The sequence below is a fragment of the Helianthus annuus genome, chromosome 16 (genome assembly GCF_002127325.2).
Source record: "Helianthus annuus cultivar XRQ/B chromosome 16, HanXRQr2.0-SUNRISE, whole genome shotgun sequence".
In the NCBI taxonomy this organism is placed as follows: Eukaryota; Viridiplantae; Streptophyta; class Magnoliopsida; order Asterales; family Asteraceae; genus Helianthus; species Helianthus annuus.
In genome coordinates this window covers 133,227,897-133,251,499 of record NC_035448.2, presented here as the reverse complement: position 1 = coordinate 133,251,499, position 23,603 = coordinate 133,227,897, and the positions used below count along the sequence as shown (strand labels likewise).

The following is a 23,603-nucleotide window of genomic DNA, read 5'->3' as shown; positions in this document are numbered from 1 at the left end:
AGGTCCCTTATTCTGAGATGCTAGGTCTTTATGCTCAGTGATATCTGGGGTATTATCCCGGGACTTCTGCTATATGGAAATACTGACCTAGTCCCCGTATAATACTTTCCGCAAATGCTTGAAAAAGCGCAGCCCTCAGCAAATTGATGAAACAATAAAATTGATAGCCATTGCTGTTGAAACAAAAGATCCTCTAAAGGGGACACACCTAAAGTCGAACCGTCATCTCTCTGCTGAACGGAAGTTCTGACCTGAGCTCTCACGGTTTCGCATCTAACCCCTTACAGATATCATCTAGCTATATTCACCTGTAAGACTGAATATTGGGATCTGGATACGGGAGTATATTCAAGTAGTGAGACACGCGAATAAGTTTAAGTATCTAAGACATTAATATCGTATCTCGGATCAGTTGAACTTTGTGTGAAAATTTAAGTAGATCAATATACTGACAATCTAAGTGAATTGTTTAGAACTTAAAATGAAATGAAGCTTAACGGTGTTGGTGATTTGTCTCATAAACTGATATGATCCTCTTACACAAACTCACAAAAAGATTGTCTGTAAATATTTCTTTACTGCATTTCATTTTGGTTATTTCACAAAATTCCAAAAAGATTTTCGGTGTGTTTTAGCATAAATTTTTGGAAAATTTAAAAAAAATTTCGACAACTGATATTGAAAAGCTGATTTTCAAAGTATCAAGTGCTAAACATGATGACAATTGGTTTGGGAGAGTGTGTTTTAAGAGTTTATATCTTACATGTGGTTATCAAAAGTTTTTGGAAACGATATTTTTTTACAAGTGGTTCATCAGATATTAAATGTTAAATCATTTTATGATTGTTACAAGGAGTGTCTGAATGCTTAAATGTGTATCATAAAACTTATGTGTTGGATAGAGTTTATGTAGGTTGAATTAGAGCTGGGTTTGTCGATCCTAAGCAAGATTCAAGAATCAACATTTGAGGGAGAGTACATGTTGTTTCTGATGAATTTGAAGATGTCAACGTCCGAGGGAAAGCGTTTGTTGAAGACAAAGTTGAAGAAGCAGTGAAAGCCAGTGCTAATCCTGGAACTGCATTTGCGTAATAGAGATTGAGAAGAGAAGATAGAGATTGAGGATACTTGAAATGTCAAACTCTTCAAAGAGAAGCTCAGAGACTGATCAAGACTGAAGATGCGTAGTCATGACATTGTCAAAGACTCGACACGTGCGACTCGTCAACATCTGAGGGGGAGTCTGTTGGTGCATGCATCTGTCGACTTCGTCTTGTATCGAGTCTGGAGTAGAATAGGTTAGATCAGGGCACGTGAATCAAGAAATTGTGTTTAGGAGTGATTTCGCTCCAAATGACATTTTGTCATTAGGAGCGAAACCCCCTATAATTCTGATTTCGCCCGTAAGTGTAATGTCCTGATTTCGCCTGAAAGTGCAACCTTTGATTTCGCTCGAGAGGTGATTTCGCTCATACATGTTGGAGCGAAATCAGCTCATCTATATATAGTCTGTCATTTGGAGCGAAATCAAGTTGTTGTTAGGTTCATTGCCATTCCGGTTGCCACGAAGTGCTGCCGAAGTGTTGCCAGGATTGTAAACGTCATTCAATCAATAGAATCAACAGTTAAAAGTATATATTCGGTGAATTGAACCTGATTTGTCTGTTTCCGCCATTCAAATCAGGAAAAGTTCTTCTGATAGACTCATTTGGGTCTGAAACCAATCCTACAACATATCAATCAAATTTCATAGAATCATGATTTATTTTAAACACACACAGACATCACCTCTTCATCAATAAAGTTGAGATCCATTTTATAACCTTGATCACATTCGGAAGCTTGGCCAACGAACTCAAGACTTCAACACCAAATAACAAATCCAGCAAGATCTACCTGAAGAACATTTAGCATACAAAGTATCAGTTCATGATAAAAAGAAAAAATAAAAAAATATCATAATCAAAAGCTACAAACATATCAATCAAATTTCATAGAATCATGATTTATTTTAAACACACACAGACATCACCTCTTCATCAATAAAGTTGAGATCCCTTTTATAACCTTGATCACATTCGGAAGCTTGGCCAACGAACTCAAGACTTCAACACCAAATAACAAATCCAGCAAGATCTACCTGAAGAATATTTAGCATACAAACCTTCATTTGTGATAAAAAGAAAAAATCAAAAAATATCTATTTTTAAATTACCATTCAAATCGATGATAAATGCAACGCCTCTCTCGTCTTCATCCTCTTCTCTGTATCTACAGTTTTAGAAATAGAGAGTTGAGAGAGAGTAGATAGAGAGATTGAAATGGGTTTTTGAAATTATGATCGACTTTGGATTTGGGTTTGAATTTATATTTGAGAGAGAGAAGAATTGAAGGTCTGATGACATTAAATGCAAATTACATATCCCTATGAAGTTTTAAATTTCAAATTACCCTCCCATTTTAATGAGCATCAGTCGTTTGAAATTTCAATGAACATCAGCGGTTTCATAATTGAATGTGGGCCAGACCTTTGAAATTAAAAGTTGGGGCAGTGGTTTGGATGGCAGATCTTTGAAATTATGATGTCACTATGCTTCCTTTATCGCTGCCACCTCATCGCAAATGACATAAGAAAAGCCTTGTTGGACATGCTCTCTAGCTGACACATCAGCTTTTCTTATGTCACTTGGATTTCTCCTTTTGTAGAAAGTATAGATAGTAAGTACAGATATAAGTTAATACAAATATTGTTTGACCCTAACTCTGTCACAATTTAAATGTACCAAATCAATCATTTTAAATGCACCAAATCAATAACATGTTACCATTTTAAAAGTGTATTAATTAAGTATTAATTTTTTATATGAATAATAAAAATATCCTTATATATTTATTTTAATTTCAGAATATCTCCTATCTTTATCATCTTAAAATATGTAGTCATAATGTTACCATTATCTATACGGAACAGGCGACCAACGTTTTAACGTACTGTTTTAAAACTTTCCTAATGGCCGCCTTCAAAAAAATACCCCTCTTATTTCAAAAGAGATATTCTATTTTCTCTCCTCTTCTCTCATGAGTTTTATCTCAAACTAGTGTTGGTGGAAAAATATTACCAAAATAGTATTTATTGAAAAGTATTTACCAAAATAGTATTTCTTGATTATTTTGTGTGTCTTTTCTTTTTAACCAACATATTAAACTTTTATAATATTTCTATTAAGTTAATGAAGTGTATATTTTTTTATTCTTTATTAATTTATATTTTTAACAAATCTAATATATTTTTGTTTATTTCTCTGATCAACTTTTTATACTTTTTTTAGCAATAACTCTTTTAAAAAACATATTAGTTTTCTTTTTCTTTTCTTTTCCTATAAAATTAATTATTATCTATTTCTGTATACTTATTTTACACTTTTTTGTTAAACAAGAATTGATCATTTTTCCTCAACGTCTTTAACAATAGTTCAAGACTAATCCAAGTTATTATTTATACTATGATTATTTTATTAATATCAAAATATAACTTACTAGTTACTAGGCACTGTAGTGCACCATGAGTTTCAAAAACAGTAAATCAAAATAGAAATGGGTATCGAGCTGCAATTTGTAAATAAAATTTTAGTTATAAATTGTAATAATCTCTCGATCATTTCTCTTATATGAATTCCCTATAAATCATTAAATTGTAATAACGTAACTTACATTTAAAAATTAAAAAGTATATTGATTGATCGAAAAAATATCAATCATTAAATTAAAGAATTAAAAAAATAGATAATTGATTAATTTAATAAAAATATTATAAAAGTTTAATATTTTGGTTAAAAAGAAAAGGCACATACAAAATAAATAAGAAACACTATGTTGGTAAAAATTGTTTTCACCAACACTAGTTTAGGAAAAAACTCCTTCTCTCACCCCTCACGTTCTCACAAAACCATTTGTTACCAAGATATTATGAAGTTTGAAATTTACAAAATATGAGCAGCCAAGTGATAAATGAGGTTTTAGAAAGATAACAACAACAATCATGCCCTGTAGAATCTCATCTATATCAAAGCTATTGGTAGGATCTAGAGAAGGTGGATGTAAGAAACTTTTACATCTACAGCTTAATTAAGTGGCTATGTAAACCTGAATAAAACGTGTTTTGGCTTATCGCAATTTCACGTTTAGACTTCATCCGTTTAGGCTTACCCATACCTTTGTATCCAGTTCCAACAAGAACACGAACAGTTACAATGGATGGTTGTGTATTACCGGTAATTTCAGCAAACCTTTCACGCCGACTCTTGCGTGGGGCATTGACTACTGCCTCATCAGCTGTTTGGAAAAAGTTAACAACATGATCCCTAAATGAGCACAACGCATCAAAGTTGGTAACAAGCTTGTTAATAACCGACTCCGTAGAGTATGTGATCTCACGTACAATGTGGTTAACTTCATTATAACGATTATCCCTCTCATTCATACCTAAAATAGCACCACAAGCACTATTGGGAACAGCCTCCCGAGTCCAATGTCGTAAAATATAAAGTTGTGGAAACTCCCTAACATCAAGCATCCTAAGCACACAAAAGACGTGTGAGCACAATAACCCAAACTGTGTGAATCTTTTGCATGTACAGTACACAGTCATCTCATCCTCCCGCATCATAACCTATAAGACACCATCAAAAAAATTGAAATTTTGTTAGATAAATAACAACATAACCACACCATAAGATGCCATATGAAGGAAAACAACTATACTTTTAGATACATAAAACCATATGTAACCATAATCAGCAAGTACTATATGTTTTAACACATAACCCTACAAAACACCATGTGTAACCTCAAAGAAAGAGATTTAAACTTGGATATTTAAGTCTTTATATATACCTCGAAGAAAGTTGTGCATGGTTGATCCCAATCCTTCACAAAAAATTTAAGGTAGTCACTCATCTTTTCCCACTTTCCGATAGCACATCTGTGTAGACCATTTTGTATCTCCAGTTGGACATCAAAAAATATAGTGCGTGTGTATATACTCGCCGCTTGATCCTCCAATACGAAGTCTACCGCCCATATGTCAACGTTCGTGTTTCTAGTGTCATGATCGTTCTTCTTATGCTCATGTCTTTGAGCTTCAATAGAAGAATCAAAATGCCCCAAAAATTTGACAAGAGCACACTCCGGGTTACAAAATTGTCTAAAAAAATGGTTCTCACTCTCTGATCGAGATGAGGTACGCATAAGCCCGAACATGTACTTCTCGCGATAATAAGCCGATATCCAAGTATCCCTGATCTGATAAATTGACTGCAGTCACTCATGATCAACCAAATTAAAATCGTTCAGTATGGTAGCTGTGACAACCCGAACTTTCAAGGTAACGTTCCATCTTTTAATTCTTACTTCTTGTTATTTTTCCCGATTATGGTTAACACGTTCCGTCCACATCACCTTGTTAAACTAAACGATGCAAGAACTTATCTAGTAAAGTTTCGACATTTGGGCCGCATCTCCACCTGTTAACGACCCGTCAATGTATCAGCTCTCAACATGGGCCACCGAGCCCACTGAACATTTAGGTTGATTTCAACCCAACACCTTTTATACTATCATTTGATCTTGGTCCACCTAACTATTTGACATCGGCCCACATGTATTGTGTTTTATTATCACCGGCCCACTTAGATAACCAAATCACTAATCAATTATGAACCCTATTTAGATAACCCTATTTAGATAACCGGCCCACTTCCTTGTTATTTTATGAACCCACCAGTCCAGTCAAAGCCTAAACCGCCCTAAACCTTCATGTTGTATATGTACGTAATAGGGATAGTTGATTTGATAGAAACTCAAAAACTAAACCCTATTCCTCAACCATACGTGCGATGGACGTAGGATACCCCCCCCTCTGATCGAGATTACACTTTGGTTCATCAAGATTCTGGGTTAGTGATTCTTGCCTGTGAATTCATGATTGCATGGTTTTATTATATGTATGGTAGTATCGTACTGTTATGTGTAATATTGAAGGTATGACATACATGTTTAATCAATTAATTGTGATAATTAGAATACATCTTGCTTAGTTATAACATAACTTGTAAGTGAAACGTGATTCCTGTTGATCGATGATACAATAAGGATGTGAAAATCTACAAACCTTGATTTATAGCAATGAGATTATGTGTAAAAATCATGCTGTGACATTAGATAGATAACGTGATTAAACCTGTGGAATAAGGATCTAGGATTTCATAATTGCATGATTGTTGGCACCTTATCGTGAATAAATTGCAAACTGATGTTGGTAGTTGCTTTGCCTTAAGTAACAATGAATGTAATTTGAACATGTGATTTAGAGGGACTATTTGTTTACTGTTAATGTTAATAATAATAATAATACAAAACTAATTGATGTTAGTGGTGTTGTCAGTAATCATAGCATGAACAATAAATGATGAATCGATGCTTTGTGTGAGTAATTGAAAGTTGTGATACTTTGTGTGTGTGTACTCGAAAGTTGTGAAGATGATGGCTCAACCTCTTGATTAGATGCATGATGTAATCTTAGGTTAATGATGTTGATAAGACGAGCAATAGGGATTGATGAAACTGTAAAGGTAGGCCGACGAAACATGGCAAGTCTCGTCCCATAGTAACTCGACGAAACCCGATGGGTTTCGTCACAATAGCAGCTCGACGAAACGGGATGGGTTTCGTCACATGGGGTTTCGTCGAGGGAAGCTTTCGCCGTGGGACTTCATACGAACAGTAGCTTACATTGATTACACTAATTGCATAGTATTAACTAAGAATGGGAACTTGATGAATCTTGTATGTGTGGTAAATCATTTATTACGTGTAATACGAGTTGAATTAGTTGTTACCTGCTAGATCATGGTTTAAGTATGAATACACATGATGACGTACGTGATTTACGTGATGAATGTAAACTGATTACGAGTGCTTGAATACTATAGGGTGTGACTATCTAAGTGTTAACAAAGTAATTAATCAAACCGAGCAAACCAAGGTGAGTTCATTGCTCTTTTTCCAAGCATGCATCCCGGGGAGGGATATCGGGTAACGTTCCAGGGGGAACGTCAGGTTTTGGGATGTTTGTTATTATTCTCAGTTTCTATCATATAAGACCCCTTACATCTACCGACAGTTGCCGAGGAGGCAACGAGGTTATTAGTTGATAGCGCTATTAGGTTTGGCACCCTCACACCGTACCTGGGAGGACGGGCGTGAACTAATTTCCTTAAAGCATGACCAATGTTTTGATAGAGACATTGGGGTTGGGTAAACACATCTTGTAGCCATTTCGGTAATCGAGTTAATAACAACATCAAATCAACTTGGTAAGCTGTTTTTTATATACATCTGGTAAACTAAACTCGGTAACAAAACCTTGAACTCACCAGCGTTGTCTGACACACTTGTTTGCATGCTTGTAGGTCGTTAGCTATTTGCATTGGGACTTGCTGTCTGGAGTAGCAGGAGTGGTCATGGGCCGACTGGAGGAATTTATGATTTCTTGATACTATATATTGGTTTTCAAACTATTTAACTTCGTTTGATTTTGCTTCCGCTGAATACTTTGGTTTTCTTTTGAACTTGGATGGTGTTTTAATACTAATCAAGAACTTTATTTTAGAAATATGTATGGGTTCTATGTAATTAGTGGCTCATTGCTGGTACGTCATAGGCCTAACAGGGACACTCCCTAAGTGGTATTTTGGGGGTGTGACAGTTTGGTATCAGAGCCACTGGTTATAGTGAACTTGGTTTTAAAACGTTTTTATAAAACCAGACTATAACCGAACAACTTCGAAAATCGACCATGACACTCAGCTCCAGATTGCAAGGTTCGTCTTCTGTTACTTTATGCATTACTTGATTAGTAGTCACACACTCACAACCTACATGAACACGACATACTAGATTTGATAGTGTAGCACTACCCTTCGGCTTTTGTGAATCATGATTCTGTAGCACCCACTGCTTGGCTATTTGAATGCGGGGGAAAACTTTTAGCGCAAGTTAAGAGGCACTGAGATGAGCATGCAAATTACCTTATTACTATGGGTGCACACATAATAATAATGTGGGGTGCATGTAAGTCCCAGTGAGGCTTAACGAACGTGAGAGGGATTCTGCCTTATTATGTGTAAACTTGATAGTTGTAGATTTTAACGTGATACTTGACTTTTACCTCATTTCGATCCTTAAGATAGTTCCCTTCTCTTATATAGAACCATGAGTGGACGTGGAGGAGGCCGAGGTGGTGGACGTGGCCACATTGCTATGACGCAGGCCGAATTAACCAACCTGATCAACACTCGTGTAGCTGAAGCTCTAGCGGCTTACCAGGCTGGTACGATATGTGCCAATTATTTTCTATCCTTGTGTCGTATACTCGAATCTTACCTGTGCGTTGTACGTTCTTTCGTTTTAGGTCAACCTGCGAATCAAAACAATCCACCTGCTCCACCTGCTTGTTCGTTCAAGATGTTCATGGATTGTAAGCCACAAACCTTCAGTGGGACTGAAGGGGCTGTAGGACTCCTGAGATGGTTTGAGAAGGCAGAAGCGGTATTCGCGATGTGTAATTGTCCTGCTGGGGACAGAGTGAAGTATGCTACGGGCACACTCGAGGATGGTGCCCTGACATGGTGGAATACCCAGGTTCAGATGTTGGGTATCGAAATGGCAAATGCTACCACTTGGGATGACTTTAAGGAATTGATGAGGGAGGAGTATTGCCCTCGAGATGAGGTACAGAAACTAGAGAATGAGTACTACAATCTGGAAATGCAGGGATCTGAGATTGAAGCATACACGAGGAGGTCCAATGATTTATCAACTTTATGCCCTAACTTGTCTCGACCCCCTCATCGTCGAATTGAGTTGTATCTTAAGGGCTTAGCACCAGCTGTTAAGGGGTACGTTACTGCTGCAAACCTAGACAATCTGCCCCGTATCGTTCGTTTGGCACATAAGATTACTGACCAAGAGGTCGAACGTGGCAACTTGCCGCCACGTGTTTCTGCTAATACTTCGACTGCTACAGCCACCACACCTGCCAAGGATAACAAACGCAAGTGGAACGACACTAATAAAGCAACCAGTGCAAGTCAATCTCAGAAAAGGCCTGATAACAGCAACAGCCGTAGTTACAGTCAGTATTCTTCAGTTAATCAAGGCCAGGGCAGCAATTAGAATCAGGGTTCTTATGTGTGAAAGAAGCCACAGTGCAACAAGTGTGGCTATCATCACTATGGGCAGTGTGTCCGGACTTGTCGCAAATGCGAGAAGGTGGGCCATGAGGCCAAAGACTGTAGAGCCCCATAGCCAAAATAGCAGAATCAGCAGTACCAGTGACAGCAAAGGCAACAACCACAGCAGAATCAGAGTGTTAAGAAAGGGTGTTTCCAGTGCGGGGACGAGGGCCACTTCAAGCGAGATTGCCCTCAGCTGAATCAGAATGCCAATAATGACAACAATGCTGGGAACAATAACAACAGGAACAGCAACAATGGGGGCAATGGGGGAAATGGTGCACACGGAAGGGTGTTCACTATTGGAGTTGGGGAAGCTAGGAATGATGGCAATGTAGTGACTGGTACGTTTTCTATAAATGATTTATTTGCTTCTGTTCTATTCGACTCTGGTGCCGATTGGAGTTATTTGTCCTTGGAGTTCAGTCGTCAGTTAGGGTTGACTCCCACACCTCTTGTAAATAAGCATGTAGTAGAATTAGCTGATGCTGATTTGATAGAGGCTTCTCATGTTCTGTTTGGTTGTAAACTCGAGCTCCTAGGTCAAGTGTTCGACATTGACCTACTCCGTGTTACTCTTGGAAGTTTTGACGTAGTCGTTGGCATGGATTGGTTGTCCAAGCACCAGGCGGAAATTCTTTGCAAGGAGAAAATCGTGCGTATTCCTCTCCCTAGCGGAGAATCCTTATAGGTTCAGGGTCATCATAGTGGTGCCATGGTTGGTATTATCTCGGCAATGAAGGCTCAGAAGTGTTTACGCAAGGGCTACCCTGCTCTTTTAGCTCTTGTTTCTGACTCGCAGTCTGATGAGAGAAGGGTCGAGGATTTTCCAGTGGTTCGTGAATTTCCCGATGTATTTCCTGAAGAACTCCCTGGTTTACCTCCACATCGTCAGGTGGAATTTCAGATCGACCTTGCGCCAGGAGCAGCCCCGATTTCTCGTGCTCCTTATCGTCTTGCGCCAGGAGAGTTACAGGAGTTGTCGAATCAACTCCAAGAGCTGTTGGATAGGGGTTTTATCCGACCTAGCTCTTCGCCTTGGGGAGCCCCAGTACTGTTCTTGAAGAAGAAGGATGGGTCCTTTCGGATGTGCATAGATTATCGTGAGCTTAACAAGGTGACAATCAAAAGTCGCTACCCTTTACCGCGCATTGACGACTTGTTTGACCAGTTGCAAGGGTCAAGTTTTTATTCTAAGATCGACTTAAGATTGGGCTATCATCAGGTACGAGTCAGGGAGGAGGATGTACCAAAGACAGCCTTTCGAACGCGATATGGGCACTACGATTTTTTGGTTATGCTGTTCGGAATGACTAACGCACCCGCGGTCTTCATGGATCTTATGAACCGCGTGTGCAAACCGTATCTCGACGACTTCGTTATTGTTTTCATCGACGACATCTTGATCTACTCCAAGAGCGAGGAGGACCATGAACGACATCTACGTCTTATCTTGGAACTCCTGAGGAAGAAGCAGCTTTACGCGAAGTTTTCTAAGTGTGATTTCTGGATTCGAGAAGCGCACTTTCTTGGGCATATTGTTAACGAAAAGGGGATACACGTGGATCCTGCTAAGATCGATGCTATTAGGAATTAGGCGGCACCAAAGAATCCTTCGGAGGTGCGACAATTTCTTGGTCTTGTAGGGTACTATCGTCGGTTTATTCAGGATTTCTTGAAAATCACTCAACCTCTCACCTCCTTGACGCAGAAGAACGTAGTTTATTCCTGGGGAACGAAGCAGGAGGATGCTTTCCAGCTTTTGAAGCAGAAACTATGTAGCGCACCGATTTTATCTCTACCTGAGGGTACCGAGGATTTTGTGGTTTATTGTGATGCATCGATTCAGGGTCTCAGTTGCGTATTGATGCAATGCAACAAGGTGATAGCATATGCTTCTCGACAGTTGAAGGTGCACGAGAAGAATTATACGACTCACGACTTGGAGTTAGGAGCTGTGGTTTTCGCATTGAAGATCTGGAGGCACTATCTGTACGGTACCAAATGCACCATCTACACCGATCACAGAAGCCTTTAGCATATCTACAACCAGAAAGAATTGAATATGCGGTAACGGCGTTGGATAGAACTTTTGAACGATTATGATTGCGCTATCAAGTATCATCCGGGTAAAGCTAATGTGGTAGCTGATGCACTTAGCCAAAAGGAGACGAAGCCTAAACGTGTTCGCGCATTACAACTCACTATTCATTCCAATCTTCCTGATAAGATTCGTACGGCTTAGACTGAGGCATTGAAGGAAGAAAACATCAAAGCTGAGGGTTTACCGGGTATGAAAAAGCAGATCGAGCAGAGATCTGATGGCATCTATTATATTATGGAAAGAGTATGGATTCCTCTGTTTGGTGATCTCAGAGAACTTGTGATGGATGAAGCGCACAAGTCACGATACTCTATTCATCCGGGATCGGATAAGATGTATCAGGACCTTAAAGATTTGTATTGGTGGCCAAACATGAAAGCTATCATCGCCACATACGTGAATGCTTGACTTGTGCTAAAGTCAAAGCTGAGCATCAGAAGCCCTCGGGTCTACTTCAGCAGCCAAAGATACCCACGTGGAAGTGGGAGCAGATCGCCATGGATTTTGTTACAGGGTTACCGAGGACTCAGGCTGGAAACGATACTATATGGGTGATTGTTGACCGTCTCACGAAGTCAGCGCATTTTCTGGCAATCAAGGAAACAGATAAATTCTCGCAGCTTGCAGCAGTTTATCTTAAGGAGGTAGTTTCTAGGCACGGTGTGCCAACTTCTATCATCTCAGATCGAGATCCGCATTTCACTTCAGAATTGTGGCAGTCAATGCATAAATTGTTCGGTTCGCAACTCGATATGAGTACCGCCTATCACCCATAGACGGATGGCCAGAGCGAGCGCACCATTCAGACACTTGAAGACATGCTTTAGGCATGTGTGATTGATTTTGGGAAAGGATGGGAGAAACACTTGCCGTTGATAGAGTTCTCCTACAACAACAGCTACCACACTAGTATTCAGGCAGCTCCGTTCGAAGCATTATACGGGCGGAAATGCCGTTCTCCTCTCTGTTGGGCCGAGGTAGGTGATAGCCAGATCACAGGTCCTGAGCTCGTGCTTGAAACGTCAGAGATGATTGTCCAGATCAGGAATCGTATGGCAGCAGCACGTGATCGTCAGAAAAGCTACACAGACAAGCGTAGAAAACCGTTGGAGTTCGAAGTTAATGACCGTGTTATGTTGAAAGTGTCCCCGTGGAAGGGTGTTGTACGCTTCGGGAAGCGTGGCAAGCTTAATCCGCGTTATATTGGGCCATTTAAAATCCTGGAGCGGATCGGTAAAGTTGCTTACAAGCTCGAGTTATCTGCTGAGTTGGGTAATGTTCACAATGTCTTTCACGTTTCGCAGTTGAAGAAGTGTTTGTCTGATGAAACACTAATTGTGTCGTTTCAAGAGCTGAAGATCGACGACAAGTTGCAGTTTGTCGAAGAGCCTATAGAGATCATGGACCGGGAGGTCAAGGTGCGTAAGCATAGTTGCATTCCAATCGTGAAAGTTCGTTGGAACTCAAGGCGTGGACCGGAGTTCACATGGGAGCATGAGGATCAAATGAAGCTCAAGTATCCACACCTTTTTCCTAAAAACAAATCTAAATCTGGTAAAACTGGTGAATTTCGGGACGAAATTCCTCTTCAAGTTGGGGATGATGTAGCACCTGAGCAAAATCCACAATAACCTTGATTTCTCACTTCACCGCTCTATGAATACTTGTCAAATTTCGGGACGAAATTTCTTTCAAGTTGGGGATGATGTGACAACCCGAACTTTCAAAGTAACGTTCCATCTTTTAATTCTTACTTCTTGTTAATTTTCCCGATTATGGTTAACACGTTCCGTCCACATCACCTTGTTAAACTAAACGATGCAATAACTTATCTAGTAAAGTTTCGACATTTGGGCCGTATCTCCACCTGTTAACGATCCGTCAATGTATCAGCTCTCAACATGGGCCACCGAGCCCACTGAACATTTAGGTTGATTTCGGCCCAACACCTTTTATACTATCATTTGATCTTGGTCCACCTAACTATTTGACATCGGCCCACATGTATTGTGTTTTATTATCACCGGCCCACTTAGATAACCAAATCACTAATCAATTATGAACCCTATTTAGATAACCCTATTTAGATAACCGGCCCACTTCCTTGTTATTTTATGAACCCACCAGTCCAGTCAAAGCCTAAACCGCCCTAAACCTTCATGTTGTATATGTACGTAATAGGGATAATTGATTTGATAGAAACTCAAAAACTAAACCCTATTCCTCAACCATACGTGCGACGGACGTAGGATACCCCCTCTGATCGAGATTACACTTTGGTTCGTCAAGATTCTGGGTTAGTGATTCTTGCCTGTGAATTCATGATTGCATGGTTTTATTATATGTATGGTAGTATCATACTGTTATGTGTAATATTGAAGGTATGACATACATGTTTAATCAATTAATTGTGATAATTAGAATACATCTTGCTTAGTTATAAAAGAACTTATAAGTGAAACGTGATTCCTGTTGATCGATGATACAATAAGGATGTGAAAATCTACAAACCTTGATTTATAGCAATGAGATTATGTGTAAAAATCATGCTGTGACATTAGATAGATAACGTGATTAAACCTGTGGAATAAGGATCTAGGATTTCATAATTGCATGATTATTGGCACCTTATCGTGAATAAATTGCAAACTGATGTTGGTAGTTGCTTTGCTTTATGTAACAATGAATGTAATTTGAACATGTGATTTAGAGGGACTATTTGTTTACTGTTAATGTTAATAATAATAATACAAAGCTAATTGATGTTAGTGGTGTTGTCAGTAATCATAACATGAACAATAAATGATGAATCGATGCTTTGTGTGAGTAATTGAAAGTTGTGATACTTTGTGTGTGTGTACTCGAAAGTTGTGAAGATAACGGCTCAACCTCTTGATTAGATGCATGATGTAATCTTAGGTTAATGATGTTGATAAGACGAGCAATAGGGATTGATGAAACTGTAAAAGTAGGCCGACGAAACATGGCAAGTCTCGTCCCATAGTAACTCGACGAAACCCGATAGGTTTCGTCACAATAGCAGCTCGACGAAACAGGATGGGTTTCGTCACATGGGGTTTCGTCGAGGGAAGCATTCATCATGGGACTTCATACGAATAGTAGCTTACATTGATTACACTAATTGCATAGTATTAACTAAGAATGGGAACTTGATGAATCTTGTATGTGTGGTAAATCATTTATTACGTGTAATACGAGTTGAATTAGTTGTTACCTGCTAGATCATGGTTTAACTATGAATACACATGATGACGTACGTGATTTACGTGATGAATGTAAACTGATTACGAGTGCTTGAATACTATAGGGTGTGACTATCTAAGTATTAACAAGTAATTAATCAAACCGAGCAAACCAAGGTGAGTTCATTGCTCTTTTTCCAAGCATGCATCCCGGGGAGGGATATCGGGTAACGTTCCAGGGAGGAACGTCAGGTTTTGGGATGTTTGTTATTATTCTCAGTTTCTATCATATAAGAACCCTTACATCTACCGACAGTTGCCGAGGAGGCAACGAGGTTATTAGTTGATAGCGCTATTAGGTTTGGCACCCTCACACCGTACCTGGGAGGACGGGCGTGAACTAATTTCCTTAAAGCATGACCAATGTTTTGATAGAGACATTGGGGTTGGGCAAACACATCTTGTAGCCATTTCGGTAATCGAGTTAATAACAACATCAAATCAACTTGGTAAACTGTATTGTATATACATCTGGTAAACTAAACTCGGTAACAAAACCTTGAACTCACCAGCGTTGTCTGACACACTTATTTGCATGCTTGTAGGTCGTTAGTTGTTTGCATTGGGACTTGCTGTCTGGAGTAGCAGGAGTGGTCATGGGCCGACTGGAGGAATTTATGATTTCTTGATACTATATATTGGTTTTCAAACTATTTAACTTCGTTTGATTTTGCTTCTGCTGAATACTTTGGTTTTCTTTTGAACTTGGATGGTGTTTTATTACTAATCAAGAACTTTATTTTAGAAACATGTATGGGTTCTATGTAATTAGTGGCTCATTGCTGGTACGTCACACGCCTAACAGGGACACTCCCTAAGTGGTATTTTGGGGGTGTGACAGTAGCCCAATCACTTTCAAACTGCTTAGGTAGAATTAAATCGGTCCACACAATGGCACACAACCTCTTTTTGAAATCTATACTATTACATATTGTAGCACCAACCTAAGACACCATTGAACAACATGTAAAACAATAATCACCAGAACGTATGGAAAAAAGATTTAAAAAATCTTAATAAGTGGAATAAGTAAACACCTTAACAGTAAGCTTGTCCATTATGTGCCACATGCATAGCTTGTGCCTACTCTCAGTCCATGTATCTTCAATAGCTTTCTTCATGGCTAGGTCTTGGTCAGTAACAATCACCGGAGGGGCACGGCCAAATGCTTCACGAAACACCTTAAGCAACCAACTATAAGTTTCAGCCGTTTCATTGCCTATTATAGCGGCACCAAGAGTAACGTTACGATTGTGGTTGTCGACACCAGTAAATGGTACAAACATCATTTTGTACCTAACAAACAATGCATTAGTAACACCATACAACTCAATGAGACATGATTAAAAAAATTGGAAAAATCCAAAAGCGGAATAAAATTAGTAAACATACTTGTTACGCTGATATGTCGCATCAAATGAAACAACGTCACCAAACATCGAAAGTTTCCTCTTGGCATCCTCATCAGCCCAAAATAACGCCCTTAAAATACCATCTTCTGTGGTTATATACTCCATTGAAAAATTTGGCATGTAATTTTTCTTCCTCAATAGCCATTTAATCATCATATCAACATCTAACTCAGATATATACCTGTTCAGATCTCTCTTAAAATTTTTAAAATCGGTTTTGGTTGCCCCAACCTTGTCAAACCCACCATAGAGTGTCCTCATGATATTAAATGTTTGACGGGTCCAATATTCAAGGCACTCAACGCGTTAACAACTTGCTCTCGCATATAGTTCATACCTCGGTTAGAGGGGAGTAAATGTCTATCGTCCTCAGCAACAAAAGAGTGATTATGATCCTCCTTGAAATAATATACCTTGTATAGTTTCGAAGCATTTAACTTTACACACATGCGTGCTTCACAACCAGTCCTTATAGAAGGAACCTGTTGAATAGTTTTCCTTTTTGACCCATTATTTGAGGTGTCAATTTCTTTAGATGAATCGATCGCCTTGAAAGGTTTAGTTCCCTCCTTTGAGCAAACGAAATATTTAGATTTAATGACACCATGAGGCATGTATTCAGAACTTCCTGGCAGTGAAGCCTGCAGCCATTGCATAATGCATTATTCAGTGTATCAAACGTCATCTTATCTTTCGGCTTAAGCGAGCCATCCACCTCAACTAAATAAGTCCTCTTACCGGAGTTTAGAGATAGATGTAGTTGCCCAACCGGCTGGTAAGTTTGAAAACCTACAAAAAAAAATTAAATAATTGCTTCGTTAAATTCAGTTAACCAAAATTGGAAAATTATGACAACATAAAATATACAAAGAACACCATTAAACTACCAAAAGTATATATTAAAGACATCATAAACGTAAATAAGACACCACAAATATCATGTACAATATAGCACCATATGCAAATAAACAAGATGTGGAAAAGACACCATTCACCTACAGTGTATACATCGAAGACACCAAAAAAGGAAATAATACACTACAAATGATATGTATAAAAAAACACCATGTGGAAATAAACAACTAGTGCAAAAAACACCATTCAACTACATATGTGGAAATAAGACAGTGCAAAATAATATGTACAATATAACACCATACGCAAAGAATCAACATGTGGAAAGACATCACTCAAGTACAGAGTATATAATGAAGACACCAGCAAAGGGAAATTAGACACTACAACTTATATGTACAATAAAAACACCATGTGGAAAGAAACAACTAGCACAAAAAACACCATTCAACTTCCAAAGTATACATTAAAACACCGTGTACAGATAAAACACCATGGAAGGATGATACATCGTATCATTAAATAAACTCATATAATGTATGAAAATCAACCATGCAAAAACACCATATTTTGTAACATCAAAAAATCACAACCCATATTCATCAGAACCCCATCCGATTGTATAAAACAAAACTATGAACACAAGCAGATGATTAAAAAATGAAACTTTTATTTATCGAACAATAAATACCTCTAAACATTCACAGAATAAACAAACAACACCATAAAATGATTACCTGGTTTTTCGTTATCCATCAAACAATATGTTAATGAATGAATACCAAATACCACAAACTAAACCTCAGGATCTCGAGTAGAAGATGATGAAGAAGTTATAAATAATTGTTCGTACTGAGATCTGCTGGCTAATATCTTACGTATAATCAGAAAAAAAATCAAAATTCGAATTCCCTAAAATAACTGCCTAAAAACGGTTAAAAGATTTTATCTTTAATTAGGATTACTAGTAAAATTACCATGATACCCTTAAACTAATAAAATGGATAGGGACATGTGTCATCACCAGAGTCTTTCTTACCCTTCTCACACTTTTAGTCTTTTATTACAGAATCCCCCCTCTATATATATATATAGGGGAAGGTTCATTTAAGAACAAATTTAATATGAGAAAAAAAGAAGAAAGGGCATATAAGTAAAATGCTATTTCATTTATAACTCATATAATTAATTTTTCTCTCTTTAATTAATTAGTCAACTAATCATTAATTATCCTACATATAATCTACAAAACCTACACATATCAAAATTTTCCTACATATACCCTACACATTATAAAATTTTATCCTACACAGTCGAAATTTATCCTACACACCTCGAAATATATGCTACACAACTCGTAATTTATCCTACACAACTAATAATTTATTCTACACTTTAAATTAAGTTGTTTTTTTAAATTTGAAAAAAGTATATATATTTTGAAAAGGAATTACAAACTTAATTTAGCTAGTTATTAAAGGGGAAGAATACAAATTAATAATTTATGTAAGTTTACCAATATACCCTTATATTAAAATTAACTACAAATATTAAATGAAGTAAAATGAAGCATTCTTATTGGTTGAAACTTCTTTTTTTTTCTTCTTACAAAAAAATTCTTCTCATTTGAACCCTCCACTACATATATATATATATAGGGTCAGGATCATTTCAGAACCATAAATATTTACAGAACTCCTAATAAACAATCTTTTTATTTATATATTTTTATGTTTAGGATAACTTTATCATTTATTATGTGTATTTTTACGATTACATACATGTTAAGAGTAATTTTATCATTTTTTATATGTAATTTTATAATTACACATATGTAAACTAGTTTATTTACATATATGTAATTAGTTATGACACATATATATAATTTTGGCAATTAAACATATGTAAACTACTTTTCATATGTATGTAATAAAAAAATACATATAATAGATGATAAAAAGATTCTAAATACAAAAACTTAGATATAAAATGATTGTTTATTAGGAGTTCTGAAAGTTCTGTTGTTATTTAGAGTTCTGAAATGAACTCAGCCCTATATATATATATATATAACAGAAATAGGGAGTGCTACTCCCAATAATGTCTTAGTAAGCTACTAATAATCGTATATTAGTCGCTAGGAACAGATAACACATCTTATACATAGATAATCAGTAACATGCAAAGACCACCAAAATAATGTGACAAGCAAATCCCCTAAGCATGAAATCAACTAAAAAGTAGATTGTCCTCCTAAAATCCTTAGCTTTAATACCACGTCTTTGTGAACTCCTATCATTAACCATGTCCCTTGAGAGGTGCAAATCAAAAAAATCATGCCTAATCCGCTCATTCTAAGTCAATCTGGGCCAGCCACTACACATCCTCCCTCCACAGTAAGGGTTCATTTTGTTCGTCGGAATTGAATGCAATTCAATGGAATTGGAATCTGACTTCCAACTCTTAAGATGTTTGGTCCACATAATTTGTTGGAATTGAAATCTCGATTCAAATCTTCACGTGTTTGGTTGACAAAGGAATTGGAACTGGGCTGAATTTCTTCAAATTCATTCATAATCCTTCCTACATGTGAATGAATTCAAGTAAATTCACTGGAATCTTCGACTAGTTGATATCGTCACATTTGCCACCCCTCTTCATGTCCGACCTCCCGGTCACCGTCTGAACCCGACCCGGCGACTGACGACCCGCACTGTTTCGGGTCGCACCGTTTTGTCCCGAAACGTTTTGGCCCGTACCATTTCGACCAATACCATTTCGACATAACCCGGTCGCCGAGCCAAACTGGCCTACCCAATCAACGGGCTGAGATCGGTAGATTCCAATTCATTTTTCTACCAAACACATCAATAATGGAACTGAGATTCCATTTCCAAAACTTTCCAATTCTTATTGGAATATTTAATTTCCAAATCCAATTACTTCAAATTCCAATTCCTATCCAATTTCAAAGCATTCCACGAGGCATGGACCAAACGCATCCTAAGAGTTTCCATAGTTCACAGTTCTGATCTCATTTGTCATTTGCTTATTCCTAACATCCGTAAACCATTTGAATCTCTTTCATTATTTTATCTGACATACTATCCACCCCTAATATATCCTTTTTGAAAAGATAAATAAATAGTTTATCGAAAATCCAGTCTAACTACCAGTCTTGTTCGTCGATTCAAACAGTCTGATCCATAACCAAATGACCAAAATGACAACGAGTTTTTAATCAAACTGGTTGTGTAATAGTTCCTGGTTCGACCAGTGTAAACAAAATGAAAACAGTGTCCCTGGATACACGGCTGCACGGGTGTACGGGTTGTATAAGGTTATACGACCCGTGTAGAATAATTTTGCACATAAATAAATGTTGTGGAATTTTTTTTGTTTTACATGTATACGGGTCGTATAACATTATACAGGCGGTATACAATTATATACGAGCAATATAATGTTATACGACCAAATATGTTTATTTTTGTGAGGTTTGATCAGATTTTTGGGTTTTTAAGATCTGTATACGGGCCGTACAATGCTATACTACCCTATGTAAGTTTTTTTTGTGTAAAACTGAATAACCGTTTAATAAATTTTAGTAATTCTTTAGATAACGTTTTCAATATCCAGAGTTTGTTGGGTGCCGACGACGGTGGGTGTGTGAGAGTACTGAGGGTACGGATGCTGAAGGTTTTCAGTATCCGGAGTTTGTTGGGTTGTTTGTAGCTAGGGTTCAGAATGCTTGAATATGGTGATATTAGAACACTGTGCACTACATGTAAATACATTGGCTTTGTGATGATATCTTACAAATTGGGAACCACATATTCGTGTGTTGTAGTTTGGAAAGATGATCAATAGAGATCATAGCCAACCTAAATCCACGAATTCCTGCATCTTGTATTAATCAAGGATGTACTGATATCGAGTTATACATTCCTTGTAAAAGTTTTCCCAGCTCGCTACCGATGTATGCCATGGGGGTTGTCGCCAGAACCCTGTCGATGTTCGTCTGTTAACTGTCGGATGGAGTACTTTCGTGGTCTAATCATATGAACTATTCACTACATAGAGTAGATAACGCTAAACTTTATGTCGGAATTAGATGTGCTAAAAGAGCGGAAATAAGTGGGAATAAGTTGAATAACAGAGGATTCATCGCGTATAAGTTGGTTTATGGGAACTGTTTCTAGCTAGGGTTTGTTCGGTTGTTTATAGCTAGGGTTCAGAATGCTTGAAGTTTTATTATAAACACCTTGGTGAAAGTTATCATCTTTTGGGTCAAGTGAAGCAATGAATGGAGAAATATATTTTACTTATTTTATGTTTAATATATGAAGCATATTATATAAGTTTTTAGATGGTGTTTATAAGGTTTAATTGCCTTGTGTAACTTTGATTGACATCTATCATTTACATCTATGAATGAGATTCTTCAAGAACTAGAAAAGGAGAAAATACGGAACAAAATTCTTCGAGAACTAGAAAATGAGAGAATACGGAACGAGATTCTTCCAGAACTAGAATATCGATATGGTTGCTGTAAAAGCTCACATGCTACTACATTGACTACGTGTTATACCTGCGAGACGGAGATGCATTCAGGACAAGCAATAGAGAATACGTCAATGATTCATCCAAGATTGCACTTGAAACCAAGTACTTTACATAACAAGAAACCTTGAACACAAGTTTTCTTTTTGAGCTTGATGGATGTCCATTATCCCCTTGGTGGTTTCTTTACCCATCTTCCCGCGACATGGCGTCTAAACCCTTGAATCCCAACACTTCTCCTTACATTACTCATCATTTCTAGAATTCGAGTTCATTAAGAAGTAATGACTGCTAACTAATTGCAAGACTGTTTGTCAGGCTTCCAATGCTCACACTTGGTGATAAACAACGTTGATCTGGAATTGGAGAACCGTTATGTATTTACTTACTGATTATCTAGGGCTAAATTTGTGTATTTGCTTACTTATTGTTGAAAAGATTTGTTAAGATTGAAGAAAAGAGTAAAAAAGATGAAATGAGGCGTGTTATGTTGGAAACTGAGGTTGAAATTTTGAAGTGTGAGAGTGGAGTGGAGTGCTGAACACCATTTAAATGTACTTTCATGTCCATATAAAAAACTTGATAGCAGTTTTTGCATTTGTAACAAGGCTGCAAAAGGATTCATCAGCCTCTATATTTCAGGGAATACTGAATAATATTATTTGCAATGTCAGATAGTGTTATTACAAGCAAAAGGACAGAATACGGAACGACATTCTTCGAGAACTATATCTATCCATTATCCCCTAAATTTCGTTAGGGTATAGTTATAATTCCCCTATATCAGGCCCATCGTTTACTGTGGAATGCATCCTTAAGCTTGATAGCAGCAATATGGTGATATTAGAACACTGTACAATGCATGTAAACACAGGGGCTTTGTGATGATATGTTACAAATTGGGAACCACATATTCGTGTGTTGCAATTTGGAAAGATAACTGACGTGAGTGCGGGTGTATATAATTTTTAGATGTATTTTAGCGCTTTTACTCGCGAATTCAAGTTTTAAATTTATAAAACACGATATAATACTATCATGCTACACACGTTAAGGCAAGTGTACCCACACAGACGTAGTATAGTGATGGCAAGATACTGAGGTCGTCCAAGGGCACAAGAGCTTTTAATACCGGCTTATCGTTAACGTCTAATCTAACCAAATTTTGATAAAAAGTTTTTGTAAAGTTATAAAACTAAAAAGCAAAAATAAAATATAAGGAAAAACAAATAGACAAGAAGGAATCACTTGGTTCCAACTCCTCTTTTATCTATCCTTTAATGACTTTCGCATTTTGGGAATTTTAAGAGATTATCTTTAAGTTATAGTAGTAGGCCCCCTTCCAGGCAGCGTTACCCTCAACCTGTTGGTCTAAGTCAGCAGGGATACAGTCCCGTAAGGTCAGATTATTGAAAGATAATTAAGTAAGTTATTAATGCGAAAAGTGGTAGGCCCCCTTCCAGGCAGCGTTACCCTCAACCCTTTGGTCTGAGTCAACATGGATACAGTCCTCGCAGGGTTGGTTTAAAGTTTTAATAGTAGTTTATAGATAAGGGATTCAAGCGGTTTCTTACTTCTCCCGAGGCGGACATTACCGCCCACTCGTGAAGTCTTACTAAGCTTGAACTAGGTTCTCGTAAGATCTATACACCGAACGAGACATAGAATTACCCAACCACCCTTTCAAGTAGTTAACGTGCTTTATATAGACCGTAAAGAAACGAATGTGTGAATCAATGATACATGAAGAATGGTTAAATAAATTAGCCTTTAATATAAAAAATTAGTTATTAAAGTCATTAATACATACCCAAATAAAAAGGAGCCAAAGGTTGGAAATCAAAAAGTAATACATAAAAGATTTGTCTTCACCAAGTGATGCAAGAGTTTAGCCAAGCATAACCTTTGTTTGACAAGAACTCTTACGATCGATCTTAGATCCCAAGACTACTACACACTCTAAATGATGGAAGATGGATGATAGTGGTGGGTGTTGGTGTTGTAGTGATGGTGGTGGAGTGGTGGCAAGTGTGAGAGAAGTGGTTTGCTAAGGGATGGATTGGAATGGAACCAAGCACCCCTATTTATAGCTGAAGTCAGACGCTCAACACGG

General features: G+C 37.6%; 1 protein-coding gene across 1 annotated transcript; it reads right to left on the bottom strand.

Annotated features, from left to right (window-relative positions):
- Nucleotides 1-4,114: 4,114 nt before the first annotated feature.
- LOC110919605 (protein FAR1-RELATED SEQUENCE 5-like) lies at nucleotides 4,115-16,333 on the bottom strand. The gene is made up of 4 exons (XM_035985505.1): nucleotides 16,053-16,333; nucleotides 15,698-15,956; nucleotides 4,894-5,313; nucleotides 4,115-4,669 (listed from the first exon to the last, which is right to left on the bottom strand). The coding sequence occupies exons 1-4, from the start codon at nucleotides 16,331-16,333 to the stop codon at nucleotides 4,115-4,117; spliced, it is 1,515 nt and encodes a 504-aa protein (XP_035841398.1).
- Nucleotides 16,334-23,603: the final 7,270 nt, after the last annotated feature.